Source organism: Festucalex cinctus, chromosome 1, assembly GCF_051991245.1.
Source record: "Festucalex cinctus isolate MCC-2025b chromosome 1, RoL_Fcin_1.0, whole genome shotgun sequence".
Taxonomy (NCBI): domain Eukaryota; kingdom Metazoa; phylum Chordata; class Actinopteri; order Syngnathiformes; family Syngnathidae; genus Festucalex; species Festucalex cinctus.
In genome coordinates this window covers 52,312,783-52,332,272 of record NC_135411.1, presented here as the reverse complement: position 1 = coordinate 52,332,272, position 19,490 = coordinate 52,312,783, and the positions used below count along the sequence as shown (strand labels likewise).

Here is a 19,490-nt window from a genome sequence, read left to right as displayed (position 1 = left end):
ACCGATTAATCCCGATACGAATTTATAAGTCGATTGTTGCGATTTTTTTTCATTCAAATTTATACTAATCAGTAAGCTTGTAGAGTGTAAGATTTATATGAAAATGTATTATTTATTTATCTGAAATTTCAGTCTTATAGAGGTTGTAATCTGTTTCATGTTTGAACAGCATTAAAATAAAATATTAAGGCTTAATGTTCCGTTCATATAACATTCTTCCATGCTCAAGGTGTGAATCCTAAAAAAAAAAAAAAAAAAAAAAAAAATCGATTCTGCCCTTTTTGAATCGATTCGAGAATCGCGCGATGTAGTATCGCGATATATCGCCGAATCGATTTTTTTTAACACCCCTAATACCCGCATATACCTTGAACTACACCACTGGTGCTGGAGCCAATCCCAGTTCGTTCTGCAGCCGAGTGCATAAATGACTCTTCGCTGTAATGTTGCCTGTTTATTGGAGAAATGTGATGTTTTCATTATTTGAGGTAATATAATTTGCCCATGTAAAACATGTGATTTGGAGCAATAAAGGTTTGGGAAAAGCTGTCCTATGATGCAAAGATATTTTAAGTGCTTATACAGTATGACTATACTTTTATTTTCATTCCGTTTGGCTTGTCCACCGGTTGTTGACAAATAGAAACACATTCCTGCCACCATGTTTAATATTAGTAGCACTATATATATGTTTCTCACTTAGTGTCAATGCCTTCGTGTTTGCGTCACAGCGGCTGTCATATACAAACAGCATTCCCTCTCCCTTTCCTCATTCCGGCCTCGATACCTCATTTAGTCTTCAAAGGGGAAGCCAAGCATCTGTGTGTTACGCGGTGCCCGGGGCGCTGTGCTGACTTGTGTTAAGTAATAACACGGCGTGACGTCAGAGGCTCTCCGTCTGAGCTGAGAGAGGGAGGGCGAGGCGGCGCAAAAGAAGCGATTGGAGGGAAGGGAGGAGTGGAGGCAAACATTGCAAGCGGCAGCAAGGGCAGTGTGTGAGAATCTGCATGTGTGTCAGCTGCTCCTCGTCTGTTTGCTTGATAACGCCCTGCAGACAAACAAGTCTTTAAATAGTGTTTGAAAAACACACTGTCAATCAGCTCGCATTCATTTTCTTCTTGGCAGCTCACAGTTTTCTCCGCCTATAAGTGGAGGCGCGTTTGTTCAGCGCTAACGTCCTGCTTATGTAACATTCTCTTTAACGTCATCATGTTTTTTTTCTCTCTTTAGCGGGGCCAGTAATCATTATGACCAAATCTATTTTTAAAGAAAGCATTGTGAGGCTCTTTTCACCCCTTGGTAAGCATAAGTGACAGAAATGGCACTGGACTAGGGGATACGTTTAGGGATTACGCCCTAAGACAATATAGCAGTCTTAGCATGCCTCGTTATGGTTGCTGACCTTTCTCTGTCAGGTGATGTCTGTCTCTTATAACTGTAAATACCACAGGCATGCACAAGAATGCCGCACAGAATGTAAAGTGACAATGACTTTGGCGCTAGAGGACACTCCATATATTAGTTTGGCTGTTTACAGTCAAAACAAGCCGCAGTGCCGCACGAGTGCTACCAACTTCCACTCTAATTTGAATGCATGAGGCTTCGCCGAAGCTACTAATCTCGGTAACCAAGCTATTGCCTGATCTGTCATCGCTGAGTCCCGCTGTGCTTTCCATTGGAGACTTTTCAAATGTATTTGCAGCTTTACAACTAGCACATGACTGTGCTCGGCACAACTAAGTGCTTGAAGAATGTCTGAAAGTCCACCTTGTCCATCGGCAAGCAGACACAACAGGCTGTTCTGAATTAGGAATATGAATGATTAATAAATAGATACAAAGGGAGCTTGTTGAAAACATGGTTTACATTTAAGTTACTGTTGTGCCGACCATACAATTCTGTGGAAAAGATCATTTTCAGTCCCGTAAGAACAGTCTGATTATTGTTCTGGACTAGTAATAACAGTCAAGACCACTAGGAATTACTGTATGTAGGCGGCCACCTCAAAATTGCCACCATAATGAATTTAATTGACAACATTAACTTTCCAACTGTATCCAATCAGCTTTATAGGTCTATTTTCCCCAACCAATATACAGTACAGTACACATGTTGTTTTCACTGGCCACTTGGAGGCCCCGCAGCGTGACTGGGCCCCAGGCTTCAGCCCGTGCACGTCTGTACATTAATCCAGCCCTGAGTTCGGGTTCAAGGTTCAAGTCTACAAAAGTAGGATCCTTTACGGTGAGTGGAAACAAGATCACTATTGACTGGACACCCATGTTGACATACTCTATACTGCACTTCAAGGTGATTAATGGCACACAACAATAACACTATCCATTTGCTTTAGCACTTTTTCTAATCATTAGCAAGTTGCATATAGACAAACAACCATGCAACATGATAGGATCGGATTTAAATCCAGAAACTCGGACCTGAGGAACAGACATGCTATCCACTCATGCACCATGCTGCCTCATTTTTAATGTCATACTTTGAATTTGCTGTGAGGAGGCTCAAAATGTATTTGACCCCCGTTTTGTATCCAAATATGTAATATGAGCAATTTGGAAATCACAGATGCTTATCTTTTCTTTCATAGTAACTAGGAATGATGCATTTAATCTACTTAAGTGGTGAAGATCACAACTCTTAACTTGTGTGTTGCCAATTTCATATTCAACATTTTGAAAAACCTTAATCGAAAAGATACTAAAGAGCACATAAAACCACAGTACAAGACAATAACACAATTCCAGTGCGATAAAACACAAACAAAATAAGGTTCACATCTTGTCATATGGAAATTGAATTGTTGCTTCACTTAAACAGAGTAACCTTAGTGACATTGTGAAGTGATGACTTCACGTCACATATATAGTGTATAGGGGGGGCTGCCCTGCGTGTGTTCGAGCTCTTTAAATTTGGCAGCAGAGACGTGCGTGGAGCCCAGGCGTGACGTCAGCAGGCTACATCAGCACCTTGGATACGGGCTCGCCACTCACCATAGGGATCCTGCCCCGTTTTGCACCAATCACGGCTGTGTTTCCCACATAGCGTTCGACACCACCCACCCACACTGCTGCTGCTCGCTTTGAGCCGATTGTTCAGCGGGCAGGGAATCTCCTCTCAAGCACAATCCCTTCACAAGCAACTGTGGCACAGTCACATGGAGAGGAAAGAGGGTACTGTCCCTTTAAAGATAAAAAAAAAAGAGAAGAAAAATAAAAGATTTTGCGGAAGTAAGCGCTCCCTTTTTTTCCCTCAATGTTTGTGTTCTCATAATGTAATATACTCTATATTGTGGTGGTAGTGGTAAGTAACGCCTTTGTCTCTATCGCTTCAGTATTTCAACCATTTGCTGTCAGCACTGGCTGTATTGTATTATCTTTGACGTAAACGTTCGTCACATGCGTCCCTCCCATTTCGGGGAATCATATGTCTCACGAGTGATAGCTCGCAACGACCAATGAGCACACGAGACGGGCGCTACTCTAAAGGCGGGGCTTGCATTTCCATCCAATCGAAACCACCCATATTGTTTTGACCTCTGTAACCGCATCACCGCCTACCACGTGCCCATGGCGGAGGAAATCTATAAATAAGGGCGGTCCTCGGCCAGGAGGAGTCGAAGTCGCAGAACTCCCGAGAAGGAGGGAGCTACTCCGCTTTAGCCTGCTGAAAAACACTCGAAATCACCTTCAAACCCAGAAACTCAAGCAATCGGCAATCCTCAGACGTTTTTCATCTACTGGAATACCTTTTTTAAATTCTTAATATATTAAACGTGAAAAAAATATTCATACTTTTTTGTCACTATTTGCACTAATAGTACTTGGCAACTACTGAGAATTCTTATTTTTCCTGCCCCTAAAAAGTGAGTATTTTCATCCTTTTTGGAAATGTGATACGTGAGCTCTTGTGGCTTTATTTTGGCTTGACGTACGGAAAGCTCTGTTAACTCTTACTAAGCCGATTTGCTGCGTCAGTCTGCGAAAGTTAAGGCTCTTGTGTATGGGCGTGGGGTTCGATGGTGCGGCTCCCGTTTTCTTCTCCAAATTGATATCTTTCTTTATGATAGCTTTCTAATGACGCGTTGGTGAATTGACATTGTAGTCGGGTCTATTTTCTCTCTTTTCCTCCCCGGTGTCAGCTCGTAAATTATCTCTGTTTTTGCCAGCAGCTCTCTACTATTGTAAGCTTATTGCTCTAACTTTGCCAAGCTGATAAGGTTAAATGTGTTATTTCGCAATACTTTGTTGTACATTTACCACAGATGGGGTTGCTTACATGACATCGTCCCCCGCCCCCCTCCCCCTTTTAAGTAGATCAATTTGGGTAGAGGAACAAAAAGGTCAATGTGCCTTTATTACCCAAGCCTATTTATGTCGATTAAAACCAATTCATGTACCTTTACGTTTATATTGAAGGCACAATTTGTTAAATGAGAGCATTGGCTTTTTGCTGTTAAGATAAATGGGTGTAGCCTAACTATTGTTTCGGGTGTTTCATGCAGCAGCACAGTCACTTGATGCTCAAATTTATTCAATGCACATTATTGACTCTGTTTTCTGTTTTCAACCAATGCTATCTGCTTTTTATTGAGGCTAGGTTATGTAACTGGATTCCTGTTTAGTAGTAGTCTAATGTAGAAAGATCTTTAGATGTTTATAAAGAGACCAAGAATGAGTTTTGTATATTAAAAATATCAAATGCATGCACATATCGTAACCTGTTGTTTTTAGGACTAATGAATAGTTTTCCACAGGTGAGGAAGGTTTTGAGCAGATAAACTTTTTTAACTTTAATCTGTCTCTAAAAATGTTGTCTGTCTCTGTGTTCTGTTTCCAGAAAGTTTCACACTGTGTGGAAAGGAAGCTCTTCTGCAAGTACCGCACTTTTGCCCTCGGTACACATTTCGGTCCCTTAGGCCATTCTGCCCCGAAGTGCACCCGTGTTGTCAACCACGGCTAAACCAAGCGGACCCAGTCGACCCATTCTCAGGCACGCCCCATCTCCACTCACCTGGTGAACGTCAGCAGTCAGCTATGCAGCTTGAAATCCAAGTAGCTCTCAACTTCATCATCTCATACCTGTACAACAAGCTGCCCAGACGGCGGGTCAACATCTTCGGCGAGGAGCTGGAGCGGCAGCTGAAGCAGAAATACGAAGGGCACTGGTACCCGGACAAGCCGTACAAGGGCTCGGGCTTCAGGTGCATCCACGTGGGGGAGAAGGTGGACCCCGTGGTGGAGAAGGCAGCCAAAGAGAGCGGACTGGACATCAACGACGTCCGCAACAACCTTCCCCAGGACCTGAGCGTGTGGATTGACCCCTACGAGGTGTCCTACCAGATCGGGGAGAAGGGCCCCGTCAAAGTGCTGTATGTGGACGACAGCAACGAGAGCACGGCGAGCAGCGGCGGGCCGGATCTGGACAAGGAGATCAAGAACAGTTTCAACCCGGACGCGCAGGTCTTCATGCCCATCAACGAGCCCATGGGCGGCGCCTCCCCGGGCTCCAGCTCGCCCTCGCCTCCTTTCGGCCACTCGGCGGCGGTCAGCCCCACGTTCATGCCCCGCTCCACGCAGCCTTTAACCTTCACCACCGCCACCTTCGCCGCCACCAAGTTCGGCTCCACCAAGATGAAGAGCGGCGGGCGCAGCGGCAACAACGGCAACGGCACCAACGCCGCCAACAAGGCAGCGCGCACCTCCCCCACCAACCTGGGCCTGAATGTGAACACGCTCCTGAAGCAGAAAGCCATCTCCACCTCCATGCACTCGCTCTACGGGCTGGGCCTGGGAACGCAGCAGCAGGCCAAGCCCTCGGCCCTGTCCCCCAACGCCAAGGAGTTTGTGTTCCCCAGTCTGAGCACCCAGAGCGCCCTCTTCCCGGGGGACAGCTCGCTGGGCCTGGGCCCGCTCCCATACGGCAACGCCTTCGACGTATTTGCGGCCTACGGCGGCCTTAACGACAAGTCCCTGATGGATGGCTTGAATTTCAGCTTGAGCAACATGCAGTATTCTAACCAGCAATTCCAGCCAGTCATGGCCAACTAGTACACCGAGCGATTACTTCACACAGCAACGACCAGATAATGTGACCGCTAGTGGTGGTGGTAGAAGGAGGTCTCAAACTCAAATGCACATTCAGAAGGAAAAAGAAAATAAAAACAGGAAAAAAAAAACAACAGAATGTCAAGGTTAAAGGAAAAGTGACGTCAGCTATAAGATCTCAGTCACAAGTCTTAAGAATACGAGCCCGAGGGTGAACTACTTTGCCCCCTTGAGTTTCTTTTTTACCCTCAGTGGTGACGCTTGTTGTACGAGATGTCCGAGCTTGGTTATCCAAACTTCTACTTGCATTATTGTTATTTCATTTGCCAACCAAGCACAAAATATTTTTTTATGTTAATGTTTAAGATATATTTAATTGAAAAATGGAGAAAAAAAAGAAAAAAAAAACACCACCACGAGTCATGGCCTCTTTCAGTATTTTTGACAGAACTGGACGTTGCCAATCTTTCAAGACATTGGCACAGCTAAGTGGGATTTTCTGCTCTTTTTTCTAATTGTATAATTTAATTTAGTACAGAGTTTGTAAAATATCAGAGTATCTATTGTTTCTACGACACGGTATTGCATTTATATCTTTTTACTACTCCAGTGATCTGTGATGGCTGCAGCAACTTTGTTTTCTTTTTTATTGAAATTATAAAAAATGAATCCATCTTTCAAAAAAAGACATTGACTATTCTAAAGACTGTGTACAGAATATTCCGTAGTGGTGGGATTTAAGGATATTTGCTTTTCTTTTGGGAAAAAAAAAAACATAGAGTTGTATTTTCTGTTAAGAGTAAAAAAAGATTTTTGCTATATTATGGACAAAATGTAATCGTATATTAATTTTGTACCTACATTGTGCAATACTTGATAAAAACAAAACGGTATAACAAAGTATTCGGAGTCAGTGTCTTACATGTTAACAGGGACTGATAGTTTATTAAGTTTGTATTAAAAGGCTTGAAAATAATGGCTTGTTCATTTGGGTCTTTGTGGGGATGTCAAAGTGACATTTTCGGTTCAGTATTTATTTCGGAGCCTTTGGGCATCACTTAAAGGGGAAGTCAACTCAAACATTTTCTTTTCAATAATAGTTTGATGAAGCCCCACTGGCCAAAACACAGTATTCTGATTGATGTGTTGAAAATCCACTTATTTTTATCCACCACGGGGCGGCCATTTTACCACTTGCTGTCAACTTGCTCAGGTAACGACCAATCATCTGTTTTCTGAAGTTGAGCCGTGATTGGTCGTTACCCGAGCAACTGTGAGGCCATTTTCAGTCGACAGCAAGCAGCAAAATGGCTGCCCCTTGACATGGATAAAAACAGGTCGATTTTGCTGCTCAATTCATATTCCACAAGCACAATAATGATCAGAATACAACATATTGTAAACAATTGTAGTTTGAATTCCCCTTTGACATGAAATATGAATATGATTGCAGTTTTAGTGAGAGGCGAAGTTTACAAATGGTCACATACAAACATTTCTTTATCTGTTTATGAGTACCTCACAAGGCATCAATGCACATGCAAGTTGTCCTCGGGTCATGTCGCGGGGCACATGGTCTCTGGGCATGTTGTGTCATGTGATAACCTCAACTGTGGCCTTGTGCGACCGTGGATAACAAACAAACCCGTATAGACCAACATAAAAAATTTCATAATATTTGTTTATTGATATTAAACCTAATTGAAGCTTGTGCTAAGGAAGAGCCCATCAATTTTTGGTGAGGGAAATGATTCAATGTTTTATTGCAATGCACACAAAGTAAACATATTTCAATGCTGATACGAGAAAAGGACTGTTTGGCGTAGTCAGGGCGACACGGTTGGGTAGTGTTAGCATAACTGAGGTTGACGGTTTGAATTCGATCTCTGGCCTTCCTGTGTGGACTCTGCATGTTCTCCTGCGACCCTAGTGACAATAAGCACCATAGAAAATGGATGGATGGCCTTGTGGGAGAGTTCCTCTAGTTTTCATTTTGGTGGGCAAAAAAGTAGCTTTGGTAAGTTCCTACATCCAGAAAAGTAGATCCTGAATTGAATCGCTGCCAGCGCCTCAGACCAGGAGGAATTACTCCCCTGCGGGTCAACAGCACAGTCACATATTAACTAATGAACTGCATCACGCCAAAGTAGGAAAACAGAATTAAAATGTTCTTCACAAGCAGCTCGTTACACTTCAGCCAGTGTTTTCTAACAGGGCAGCTTGTAAATGGATAACTGGCGCCAAAGGGTACAGAGGTTTGAGGACATGTTAATGAAAGTCACTGTTTTTGCATCCAAAGAAACACTGTGGCCAATTTCAATAATAAAGCCGCAACCTTTGCGAGCGTCAGCATCGAGTTTGTGCTGCTGCTGCTGCATATCTCGAAATGTCCGAGACTAAAATAACCCTTGTGGTGTATCATGATCCCTCCGGGGGCCGCCTCATCGTCACTTGACTGTCTGCATGTCCCCTGATAGGGGTGGCTGATAGTGCTCTGTAAAGTTCACCGTGTGCGTTTTTGCGCTGATACTGTGTGCACAACAGAGTGTGGTGGTAGGAGTGTGTTTGTTTATCATCATCGGGGTGAATGTCTCAGTGGAAGGTCGTCCTTAAAATGCCTTCAATGCTTCACTCGTTTTTACTGTACGTTATCTCTCGAGCCAAGGCCTTTACTCGTCTTGTGAACTCTAATATATGTCAATTATATGATTGATATAGTACGCTATCATACTAATGTAACCTGATTATAGTTATTGACTTCAGAGGCTGTGTCCTTTGCCCAAAGATAGTGACTCAAGCGTGTACGTCAGTCGAGCGGTGTTATGTAACGCCGTTAAAAATTTTTCCTTCACTGTGACTGCTCCCTGAAAAGCCCTTAGATAAGTACAAGAGGAGTAAAAACACATTACTCTCCATTTAATAAGCAGGTCATGTCCTCCACAGCATTCTCAGGAGACTTTAGTTGGAGATCGAATAAAAAGGCAAGAACTGTATTGAGTTCCTGACTGCAGTATTCTCCAAAAGAATGAGTACCGATGTGATGCTATAAAAGCGCTCTCAAGGCACGCCTCAACACATTTGACTAATATGCTTGAAAGACAATGCTTATTTTGTCATAAAGCGTTATATGTGTCCATTATTTCGAAGACGATTAAGATCCTGGAGTATTACTTCCAAAGCAGTCGTAAATAGCACAAGGAAACTTCTCTGTGGGAGCCTTCATTGAATTCTTTCATATGAATTATGCTAAACTCTTGTGTGGAAATGCTGCTGCGGCGCTACATGTACTTTTCTTCACAAAGTTCTTTTGGACCTTTAAATCATTTGAGACAACAGTCAGGAGTTACTCAACCTGACTGATTGCGTGCACAAAGGCCCTGATGACCCTTTGCCTACAGGCTGAAAGACAATTAGATGTGTTTATTTCACATTTGCATAGCTGGCGCTCCGGAAATGACTTTTTTTTTTTTTTTTCTTTTTTTAACCCCATGCATTTTGGCATGTCAATGACAGAAATCCATTGTACCAAGAATAGCAATGAGGAGAAGGTGAGTCCGGCATCACTACTGATGCTCATCTTGCGCCAGGCTGCCAGCCTGCCCTTCGCCTCCCATAAAAAGACGGTGCAGCTCAATGGCGCTGCTGGTGTGTGCCAGCGGACAAGACTTTATGGTAATGTTACCCTCCTCAGCAAAAAGCACTTAATGGCTTTTCATTCGCCTCTCAGCCCATCTATTTCTGGAAGCATGCTGGAGCTGATTGAGCAATGATAAGCTGGAGGGAATGTTGCTTTGCTATTAACATGACTTCGCCACACCTTATCTGTATCTCACAGGGGAAACTATAGGAGGATCTATTTGCTTCTGTATAACTTAGCTTGGGAAATTAGACCTCTTATTTTCTCTCTTCTAGCCAGCGCGAACGACAAAGATAACATTGCCTGACTTGTCTCGGTGTGGGAGCTTAGGGTGTTGACACAGTTTCAAACAGTTGCTCACACCCATTTGGAACACATATGTTTTGGCTGGTAGGCAGGAACACTTTTGCATCCCGTCAAATAGGCCATTTTAATTACCCCTGCAGCTGCAAACTGGCATATTTGTATGCAGATTGGTGTGTGATATTAAAAACAGTGAAGTCTTGGATAGCATTTTGCTGCTTATTTGAAATGCATTGCACGTCTGTTTGATCTCCTTGTACTTTCTCTATTTAACATTTATGAGGCATTGTGGGAGTTGTCTGGTTTGCTTTGTACACTCAGTATATCCCCAGCAGACACTGTGTGTGTATGTGTGTGCCCAGCCCTTTAAACTGCAGATGATCTTATCTGCAGAGGGAAACTAAAAACAAATACAGTACAGACTTTGCGGCCTCCCCCACCCTAACTGTTACCTTGACAATTGAAGCATTATGGCTTCCAGTGCTCCAAAGCTAGCACGCCACTCCCATACCTGCTGCTGAGGTCCCATGAAACACTACAAGGGCAAAAGTATTTGGTAACATGGAATTAAAAACATCCAGGGGCTTGGCTAGATCTCAAAAGACATGAGTAGTAGTATATGAGAATAATCAAGGAAAAGGGCAGTTTTTGTGTCCTTGTTGTTTTGATAAGTTGTCTGTACAGACTTCTCATTCACACAGAGCTGTAACGTCACCAGAAGACAAACATTTTCTTTACAATAATATGTTCTAAGCCTCACCCTCCCCATTAGTCTAAACACTGCATTCTGATCAATATTCAATTCGTGGAATATGAATGAAGCAGCGAAATCCACCTTTTTTTTTTTTATAGTTCTCCGGGGGCGGCCATTTTGTCTTGTACTGCCACTTGCTGTTAATTGAAAATTACATTCCAATGAGTATGAGGTAGCGACCAATCACGGCTCACCTGTTTTCTGGGTTTGGTCATGTGACTTTCACAAGCTGAGCCCACAATGGCCGCCACCTGAGATGGATAAAAATAGGTAATTTTCTACATGCTTAATTCATATTCCACAAAAATGCAAAAAGCTGATCCTTTGATTCAGGTGTGTTGGAAGAGTGAAACGTCCAATATAAGCTGGATAAAGGCTTTTGACGACCGGACTTGGGCACTCTTGATTTAAAGCATCCACCTGTGGTAACAGGCCCCTTTCCCGATCAAGGTCTTTGACATGGGAGAACCTGCCCAACCCATGACCTAAACACCATCAAACTTGCGTACCAACTCCATTACTGTCTTCCATTTTCACACCTATATCCCAATAGTTTTATTATTATTATTGTTGTTATTATTATTATTAAAGAAATTTTCCATGATCTCAACCAAATTGAGTTCATCTCAGAGTTTGAGAAGATACCTTTCAAACTTGCACCATGCATGAACTCAGAAATAGCGCTCTAGTCATTAAGATACTTGACAACATTATCTGACTATAGTGTGGTTTTTGCACCTCTATTTCTGGATTAAAAAACATATTTTTAAACTTCTCAGCAGTCTACAAAGACCACTCTGTTCCCACCCCTCCACCATTAACTTCCCTGGGTACTCGTGGGGGAAAGGAGATACTTTCAGTAGTGTCCAAGTGACATGAAACACCGCTTGCCATGCGGGAATTAATCAGTGCTGTGCAATCTGCAGATCAGTGGCACCGGTGCTGCTGGTGGGGGAGCGACAGCAGGGGAAGAAGGTGAGGGGGGAGGGGGTGGACACCTGCTATCCATCACTTCTAAGTGTGTGTGTGTTCAGAGAAAGAAGGAGATAGGACAGACTAGCAACAAAGGAGTCTTTTGTTGTCCCTCACAAGCTTCATGCCGACAAGAGGCTGATTTGCAGCCATGATAGAGTGCAGTGGTAAATTGTGCACACACTAATGTATGCACAGCATGCATGATGGAGCAGGAGTGCGTGTACACTTTTGTTGAAGATGAGGGAAATTGAGAGGTGGCAAAAGTACTCAAACTTAAGTGGAAGTACTTGTGTAAAAGGTACTGTCAACTTCTGTCCTTAAGTAAAATTAAACTAAAAGTGCATAATTTGGAAAATACTTTGGGTGCATTGTTAAAAGTCACTAGCAAAATTTTATTGTAACCTGACTTAACCCCCAAACTAATAGTACAACACATTAATGCCTTGAAATTCACCTTTTTTGGTGTTGTTGATGGGGAGAAACTTGGATGAACCGTAGCGCAGCCCAACTCAGCCTGCATCAAAGTACTGACAGCATGTGTGTTTTGCTTTTCTGACAAAGCATGTTGTACATCAACAAGGAGTGGTACAAGAAGAATGTTAGAATGTCACTAACACTAGCTGCTAGCTCATTCGGCTATATATAGCTGCTAGCATGATGTCATAGTCTTTAATTGTTTTTCCATTACATTGATGATTAACTTATTCTTACGACAGTAAAAAGGTTTGCCTATTTGTACACTTCCATGGCTGTTAGAAATATTGTTAAAGGTACACTCAGTATTATACAGTGGCATCTAGTGGTGAAATAATAAGTCATTCGGAAAAAAAAAACAATTGTTTGTGTTAGTAGTATGTAAAAAGATATGTTGTATCGCATAAACGTACTTTTTTAAAATATAACGGTTAGTCTAGAAATCGCAAATTATCTTACATGTCCGCGCCTCGCCTGCTAGTGTCTGCCATGTTTCGCCGCCATCTTTCTGCTACGGGTGCCGTCAAAGACAAATTTCAGCGCTCCATTTCTTAACGCGTTTTTGGAACGCACTTCCGGTTTGTATGGCGACCGCATGTCCACGAAGAAGAAGAGTTTCCGGTCCCCGAAGAGAGCATTATCAAGCATCACACTTACTTTGGGAATTTATTTTATTTCAGCGCGACAAAACAAGAGTTTATATTGTAGCCGCATTTGCCAGATGGAGAGAAATGAGGAACAGACTAGGTTTGGGACGTGCCGGTGCCTTCGACTGCTTTCTACTTGACCGGTAAGTAAGAGTACATTTGTGTTTACGTTTTGAGAGCGAGAGAAAAAGTATACTCCGTACTAATTAATACGATGTTCGTACCTTTGTTTTACGATCACTGTATCTGTTGATTAGCAACTCCGCACCACTCGAACGATTTCGTTATGTAGCTACTTGCTTTGAAAAAAAAAAAAGATTCCCGCTGGCACGTTATATTTAGAGTAAATGCGCAAGTTATTGTGTAATGTAATGTAACTGTGATTTCGGAGGTATATTTGCCCATAACTTCAATAGAGAATCTAAAGCATACTGTATTAGTGGAGGAGTTGAAAATTATTTTCGTTGTGGTTGGTGAAAATAGGGTTCTCGAAATTAATTTTCGGCAGGGAATAACTTTCTGGACTTAAATGCTGGCTGTACCGTAAGCACTGCTAGAGTCTGAACTCTCTCACTCAAGTGTGTACTGGTCCATTGTGTAATTGGGTGCACAAGAATTTACAGGCTGCCACGTTTTCCACGGAAATTCGACAAGCAAGCAGCCTTTGCATATTCTATGCAGTATGCAGTCAAGTTACTTTTATCTAGCTAATACAATGTTTTGGGCCCAAAAACTAAAGATCTTACCTCTATTTTGGGGGCTTTGTTGGAAAGTTGGTGACATATAGTAGTATCATCAATTATTCTATTTTATTTTATAATTGTGTTTTTGTTTGTGTCACACTAGATCAACAGCCAAACTTGAGGGGTTCCAGAACCATATTCTGATGTATACAAGCATTCATGCACCGTTTAAATACATCACCGACCTGCAAGAAAAAAAAATATCAAGGGGAGAGTCAGCAGCCATATTGGAATGCCCCGAATGAGGACACTTGAATGGAGGACCCCAGAAGGCTTCGGTGTTGTACCACCAGTATCTCCACCTACCATATCTGAGCTGCAACAAACTGAAGTCAGCCGACGTCTTGGTATGTCATTTACATATGGACGGCATTGCACACTACATGAACTTTTTGTGTGAAGCAATACGGAATGGTCACATGTACAAGCACCACTTGTTTTACACAGGACCTGCTGACCAGGTGTCTGAAGCCATGGAGTGACTCCTCCCTCACTTTCCTCAGCAAGCCTTTGAAGAATATGATATCATCGTTGGTGGGAACATGCCCTCACTCCATAACATGTACTTGTGCAGTCAAGGAGCATGTCAAACTTAATAAAACCAGCAAACATTGAAGTGACTTCATTTTTACTGCAGTCTGTTCACACAATCAATGGACAAGCCTTCCTTAATTTTGCCCCAATAACATCATAGAGTAGGCGAAAAGTAGTGTTACAGATCATACTGTGTTCGGGAGAGTTTGAGGAATGTTGCAATGTTAATGGGGGGCAATGTCAGCACACACACACACACACACACACACACACACACAAAAAACCATCATGGTATTGAGTTAATCAGATATTTTAGCTGTGTACAACACATACCTGCTCTGTAACACTACTTTTGGCCCAAACCTGTATGTCTATTTTCCATATTTTGAAATGCACAGCGTATTGGTAAAATTCTGGAACAACTGCAATTCATGTAGCTCATTATATTCTAACAGCATTTTTTTTTTTTTTTAGTTAATATGTTCATTTCATGTAGACTTTTATTTTACTTTATTTTATTCATTCATTTTCATGTACTGTACCTTACATTCATTGGCCAATGAAGAATTCCTTGTCATTGCAAGCATTTATAATAATTCTCCAGGCTTTTGATGTTTTACATTTCTGGTCATGTAAAATAGTGTTAGGTTAGGTGTCGAATGAACACTGCATGTTGACGCCAAAGGAAATAGTATTTTTTTAGTTATTCAAAATGTACAAATTAACACACAACAACAATATACAAGTTATACAAACTACAACAACAAGTGTCAGACATGGACTAATTATATGCCAGGTAAAAAACCTTTGTATTGTCCTCAAGGATCTGGGAAAGTGTCACTTATTTGCTACAAGTCCACCAAGGTGCTGCAGTCTGGGATCCAGGTACAGGAAATCATGGTGGTGCTGATGTGGGATCCAGGTACAGGAAATCATGGTGGTGCTGATGTGGGATCCAGGTACAGGAAATCATGGTGGTGCTGATGTGTCAAAAAGTATTTCTTGGTGTCAGTCTATCAGCTGGACTTGGATATCTTCATGTTCCTCCATGGTCATTTCCTGTACGAGTCTCTGCAAGAAGGTAACAATTGTATGTCAGATGAGGTACCAAACAATGAACTGAAAGTCACTGAGCCAATGAAGTACATTATTACATGAGCAAGACTATTTGTGAAAGCCATGTAAATTCCTGCACATCGAAGTACAAGGAAGCTGTTGTATCTTCAATCAAAACTAATTAAGTTGCTTAGTGATATTTATTAGGTAAAATTGTTCAACATGGTGACAAATCGATATCTGAGTAAAGGGTTTCAAATGTTTTTGTAAGCAGCACTTTTCTGAGTGGTTAGTAGCAACAAGACACGGGGGGGTTACGAGTCTGAGTTGCAGATGTGTCGTTCAGTTAACACCATTATTTTTGCACGATATACTAAACATATCAGCAAACTATGTAATCTAAATACCACATATTCCAAGCAAAGGTATGTTTTGAGCCATTCACATGCATGCTCGAATGGAATTATTTTTCCATGATGACATAATTGTACGTTACGAGGCACCGCGTTCTCTTCCTCGTCGTCTCTCTCGCCCCCTTTGAGATGGTCCACATGTCTATAAAACGTATAACATAACTGTGTGTTCTCTGTTGCATGGTTTAGTTACACTAACAAATATGAACATAGATAGCCATTATCATTAGCTGACGTACAGTATTTCCAAACAATGCCGACAAAAATATTAATTCTGAAATTAAATGACTAAATCACAATTATTAGGGATCTGTACAGTATGTCTAACAAATGCAATTCACTTACGTCATCACTCGAGGGAATACCAGAAGTTGTTTGCGTTCTGTTCCGGTGAAATTGGTGGTAGGCTGTTGAAGTAGGGTCTCTCTGGGACGCCGTAGTTCGTGTGCTTAAAATCATTGCATTATCTTGTTTGACCGATAGATGGCGGTCGTGAGCTACACACTGGGGCTTTAAAATTAGTTACTTTAAAAATTCCTATACACTTGTGATTTTCTATGCCCCATGTAGTATGTTCTAATTTAATTATGCTCTTGTTATTTTTTGTTAAGGTTCCGGTGCGACCGGAAAGTGGATCCCAGAATCACAGAATACAGAGGAGTAAGCGAGAGGTTTTATTCACCAAAACACGTGAATATGAACAGAAAGCGCTGGACACAGCCAGGAAAAAGGTTAACAGAAAGTGCTTGCAAATTGCAAGGAGGGAAATTAACACAACACAAAAAGACCCGAAGGCTACAAACCGCAAACACAAGAAAGCAACAACTTACTATAGCTATGAAACACGCCACATAAAAGTGGGAACAAAAAGAGACGTAGCAAAACTTACGTAGATGAAAATCGAGAATCTTGGAACTATAATAATTAGCGAAGGCGAAAAACAGTAGAAACACTAGACGATGGCTGTGAGCAGACGGAGCAGCAACCCGACAGTGGCTGCAAGGAGTCCCAGTCCTTATGAAGGCCTAATAGGTGATGCACTGCAGGTGTGGTGCAGGGGACACGCCCCTCTCATTAATTAGGCACTGTGAGACAAGGAAAACACACTGAGAGCCCAGCAACATGACAGTACCCCCCCCCTCAACGGACGCCTCTTGGCGGACCACCTGGTTTTTCCGGATGTGCCGCATGGAAGACACGCAGGAGGGACGGATCCAGGATCCAGGAGCGGGGAATCCACTGCCGCTCCTCAGGACCATAGCCTTCCCAGTCGACCAGGTACTGGAACCCCCTGCCCCGAGCTCTAGAGTCCAAAATCTCCTTCACGGTGTAGATCGGGTCACCATCCAGAGTACGTGGAGCGGGAGGTGGAGCCGCCGGGGGGTTCAAGGCACTGGAGGATACCGGTTTGAGCAGAGACACGTGAAAGACAGGGTGTACCTTTAGGGTCGGTGGAAGTCGCAGCTTCACAGAGACTGGGTTCACGATGGCCTCCACCTCGAACGGACCCACGAACCTCGGTCCTAACTTCTTGGCCCCACCGGCCAGCCTGAGATCCCGTGACGACAGCCAGACCATGTCACCCGGCCTGTAGACAGGGGCCGGTCGACGGCAACGATCCGCCACCTGGCGGTTGCGCTGAGCAGTGCGAGAGAGAGCCGCACGGGCCTCCCGCCAGACCCGATGGGCTCGCTTCAGGTGTAATTGAATTGAGGGGAGGACCACCTGCCCTTCTTGGGAAGGGAATAGCAGAGGCTGATAGCCATGGGCAACTTTAGGCGCTTTCACACCAAAAAGCCCAGGAACTTTGAGTTCATGGTAGAGTCAGTTCCGGGTCCGAAGAACTTGTGAGCGGCCCACGAGTTTGCGTTCACACGGCATGAAAGCAGGCAGGGTAGTTTATTCAAATGAGACTGATGACGTATGTCAGGGGAGGAAAAAAAACAGCACTACCCCGCCTGTCCAGCAAGTGGCGGTACCGGTAAAACTGAATGACAAACAACCAGTGTGACGTTGAAAAACGCGACCTTTGACCCTCCATCGCCATTTGTTATAATACAAGGCATATCATCTTTTCGTTTTCCTTGTCATGTTGTACAGAGTTGTGTTTGCAGCAATTAGAACTTCACGGGAAAGGTTGATGAGAACCATTGGGACCCGCCGTATTACCACATCAAGATGAGAAATGGGCAGGACTTGCTCACTTGGAAAGACAGTCAAACCTGCAAGCACGAAGACGTGCACTGGTAAGGTTTAAACACAATTATACGAAATTTATTTCACATCGGAATTAAGCTGTAACATGTAACGGAGCTCCCCTTGCAAGGTGGAGAACACGAAAAAAAAAAATGAAGTTACAGAGTGTATTAGTGCCTTAAACACAACGTATGACTGGCGCGTTCAGTTGCACGTCTACTTGCGTGTGTCCCCGCGCGTCGGTTGTTTGTGGATATTTTGTCGTACTTTCTGCCATGAAAAGGGCAATCGCTGGAAACTGGTGTTTCCTGCCTAGTTCTCGTGCAATTCACGGCAAAATAGGGCTTGATGGCGATTTGCTGTTCACGCTACATGTACGCTGCGTATTTCATAATACCGTTGGACCTGGACGTATTGTTAGTCTGTCCGCATGTTTTTTTTCTTGTTTTTTTTCTGTTAAACACATGATTGACCGATCCAAAGTGTTGAAATGGCTTGCTTTCTTTGACGATGCACGAATGTTAGAACAAAGGTGCCGGGATTTTGGGAAAAGTGCTGATTTTGGAAGTGTCAGATTGCCACCTCAAGCCAGTGGTTTATCATAGGGCCATAAATTGGTGCATATTCCGCTATTTTAAGGTATTCTGTCATGTAAATCACAAGGCTGTTGCACAAAAGTAATTAATGTAGATATTAACATTTATTAATTTGTTGTGTTTCTGTTTCAGATTTGCCACTTCTACCAATCTGGGTGTGTTCCGCGCAGGGAGTGGAAGAACATCAGAACCTCTGAATGGTGGGACGCTGTAATTATGTTTGCATTACTGTTTGTCAAAAATAAAAACATTAAAAAGAATTCATTGAGCATAAGTTTTTATTCGTGTGGAAAAAAACCCAGAACCACAAGTGATATGAGTGATATGAAGTGATATGAAAACAAAAGCATTTATTACTTATGCATTTGGCTTATTTGTGTCCACAAGTCTGTTTAGGACTGCCAGGAAGCCCATTTGGAACTCTCTGTCGTGCCTTTGTTCAACCAGCTCATGTGCCACGTGTTGATCTTCCTTGCGCTCCACGCTTCTGAGGTCAACTTCCTCCTTGTGCTGCTCGCGTCTGAGTTCAAGGTCCTCCTTGTGCAACTGCATTTCTTCTAAGAACGTTGCACTCGTGGACTCCCCCTTCTTTTCATCAAATTGGTGCAGGTATTCCAAAAATAGGTGGTCTCGGTCCCGTGTCCGCTAACCTATAGGGATGTAAATGTACAATGAGTGACAGTAAATACTTTTGATGAGCTTCCAGTTACATGACTTTGAACTTATTGGAACTTGACAAAGGGGCAGGAAACTCTTCGAGTGGCGCAGTTTCTGCTTGTGGACGGACCATCCTCGCTTGTACCTTCCTAACGCATCGACTTAAACGGTTTCAACAGATTCGTGCAATGAGTAAGAGTACAGTACAATGATTTAGGTAGGGGTAAAACACGGCACTCACGTTAATGTACTTTCATTTTTCATAGTTACAGAACAGAATATGCCACACTACATTGCCAAATATGGCGGCATGCACTTGAAGCTTTTTTAGGCAATACACACTAGTAAAATTGCAGGAATGTAATTTTTTTTTTTTTTCCCTTTCTCAATGCACCATTATGAGTGAAATGAAAATTGTATATGTGAGTATGAGGATTTATTAT

General features: G+C 42.8%; 2 protein-coding genes and 1 long non-coding RNA gene across 3 annotated transcripts in view; all 3 read left to right on the top strand.

The window, feature by feature from the left end:
* LOC144003094 (uncharacterized) overlaps positions 1-4,977 on the top strand; it is a 72,367-nt gene extending 67,390 nt beyond the window's left edge. Inside the window, exon 5 of the mRNA XM_077499355.1 lies at positions 4,855-4,977. Within this exon, the coding sequence (XP_077355481.1) occupies positions 4,855-4,977 (123 nt within the window). The remainder of the gene's footprint in view (positions 1-4,854) is intronic.
* tob1a (transducer of ERBB2, 1a) lies at positions 3,616-7,038 on the top strand. Its single transcript, XM_077541243.1, has 2 exons — positions 3,616-3,880; positions 4,855-7,038. Exon 2 carries the CDS (start codon positions 5,052-5,054, stop codon positions 6,063-6,065), a length of 1,014 nt encoding a protein of 337 aa, XP_077397369.1. The 5' UTR covers positions 3,616-3,880; positions 4,855-5,051; the 3' UTR covers positions 6,066-7,038.
* Positions 7,039-12,528: 5,490 nt separating this feature from the next.
* Positions 12,529-14,396, top strand: LOC144033248 (uncharacterized). Its single transcript, XR_013287912.1, has 3 exons — positions 12,529-12,995; positions 13,699-13,942; positions 14,043-14,396. It is a non-coding gene; the product is annotated as an uncharacterized LOC144033248 (long non-coding RNA).
* Positions 14,397-19,490: the final 5,094 nt, after the last annotated feature.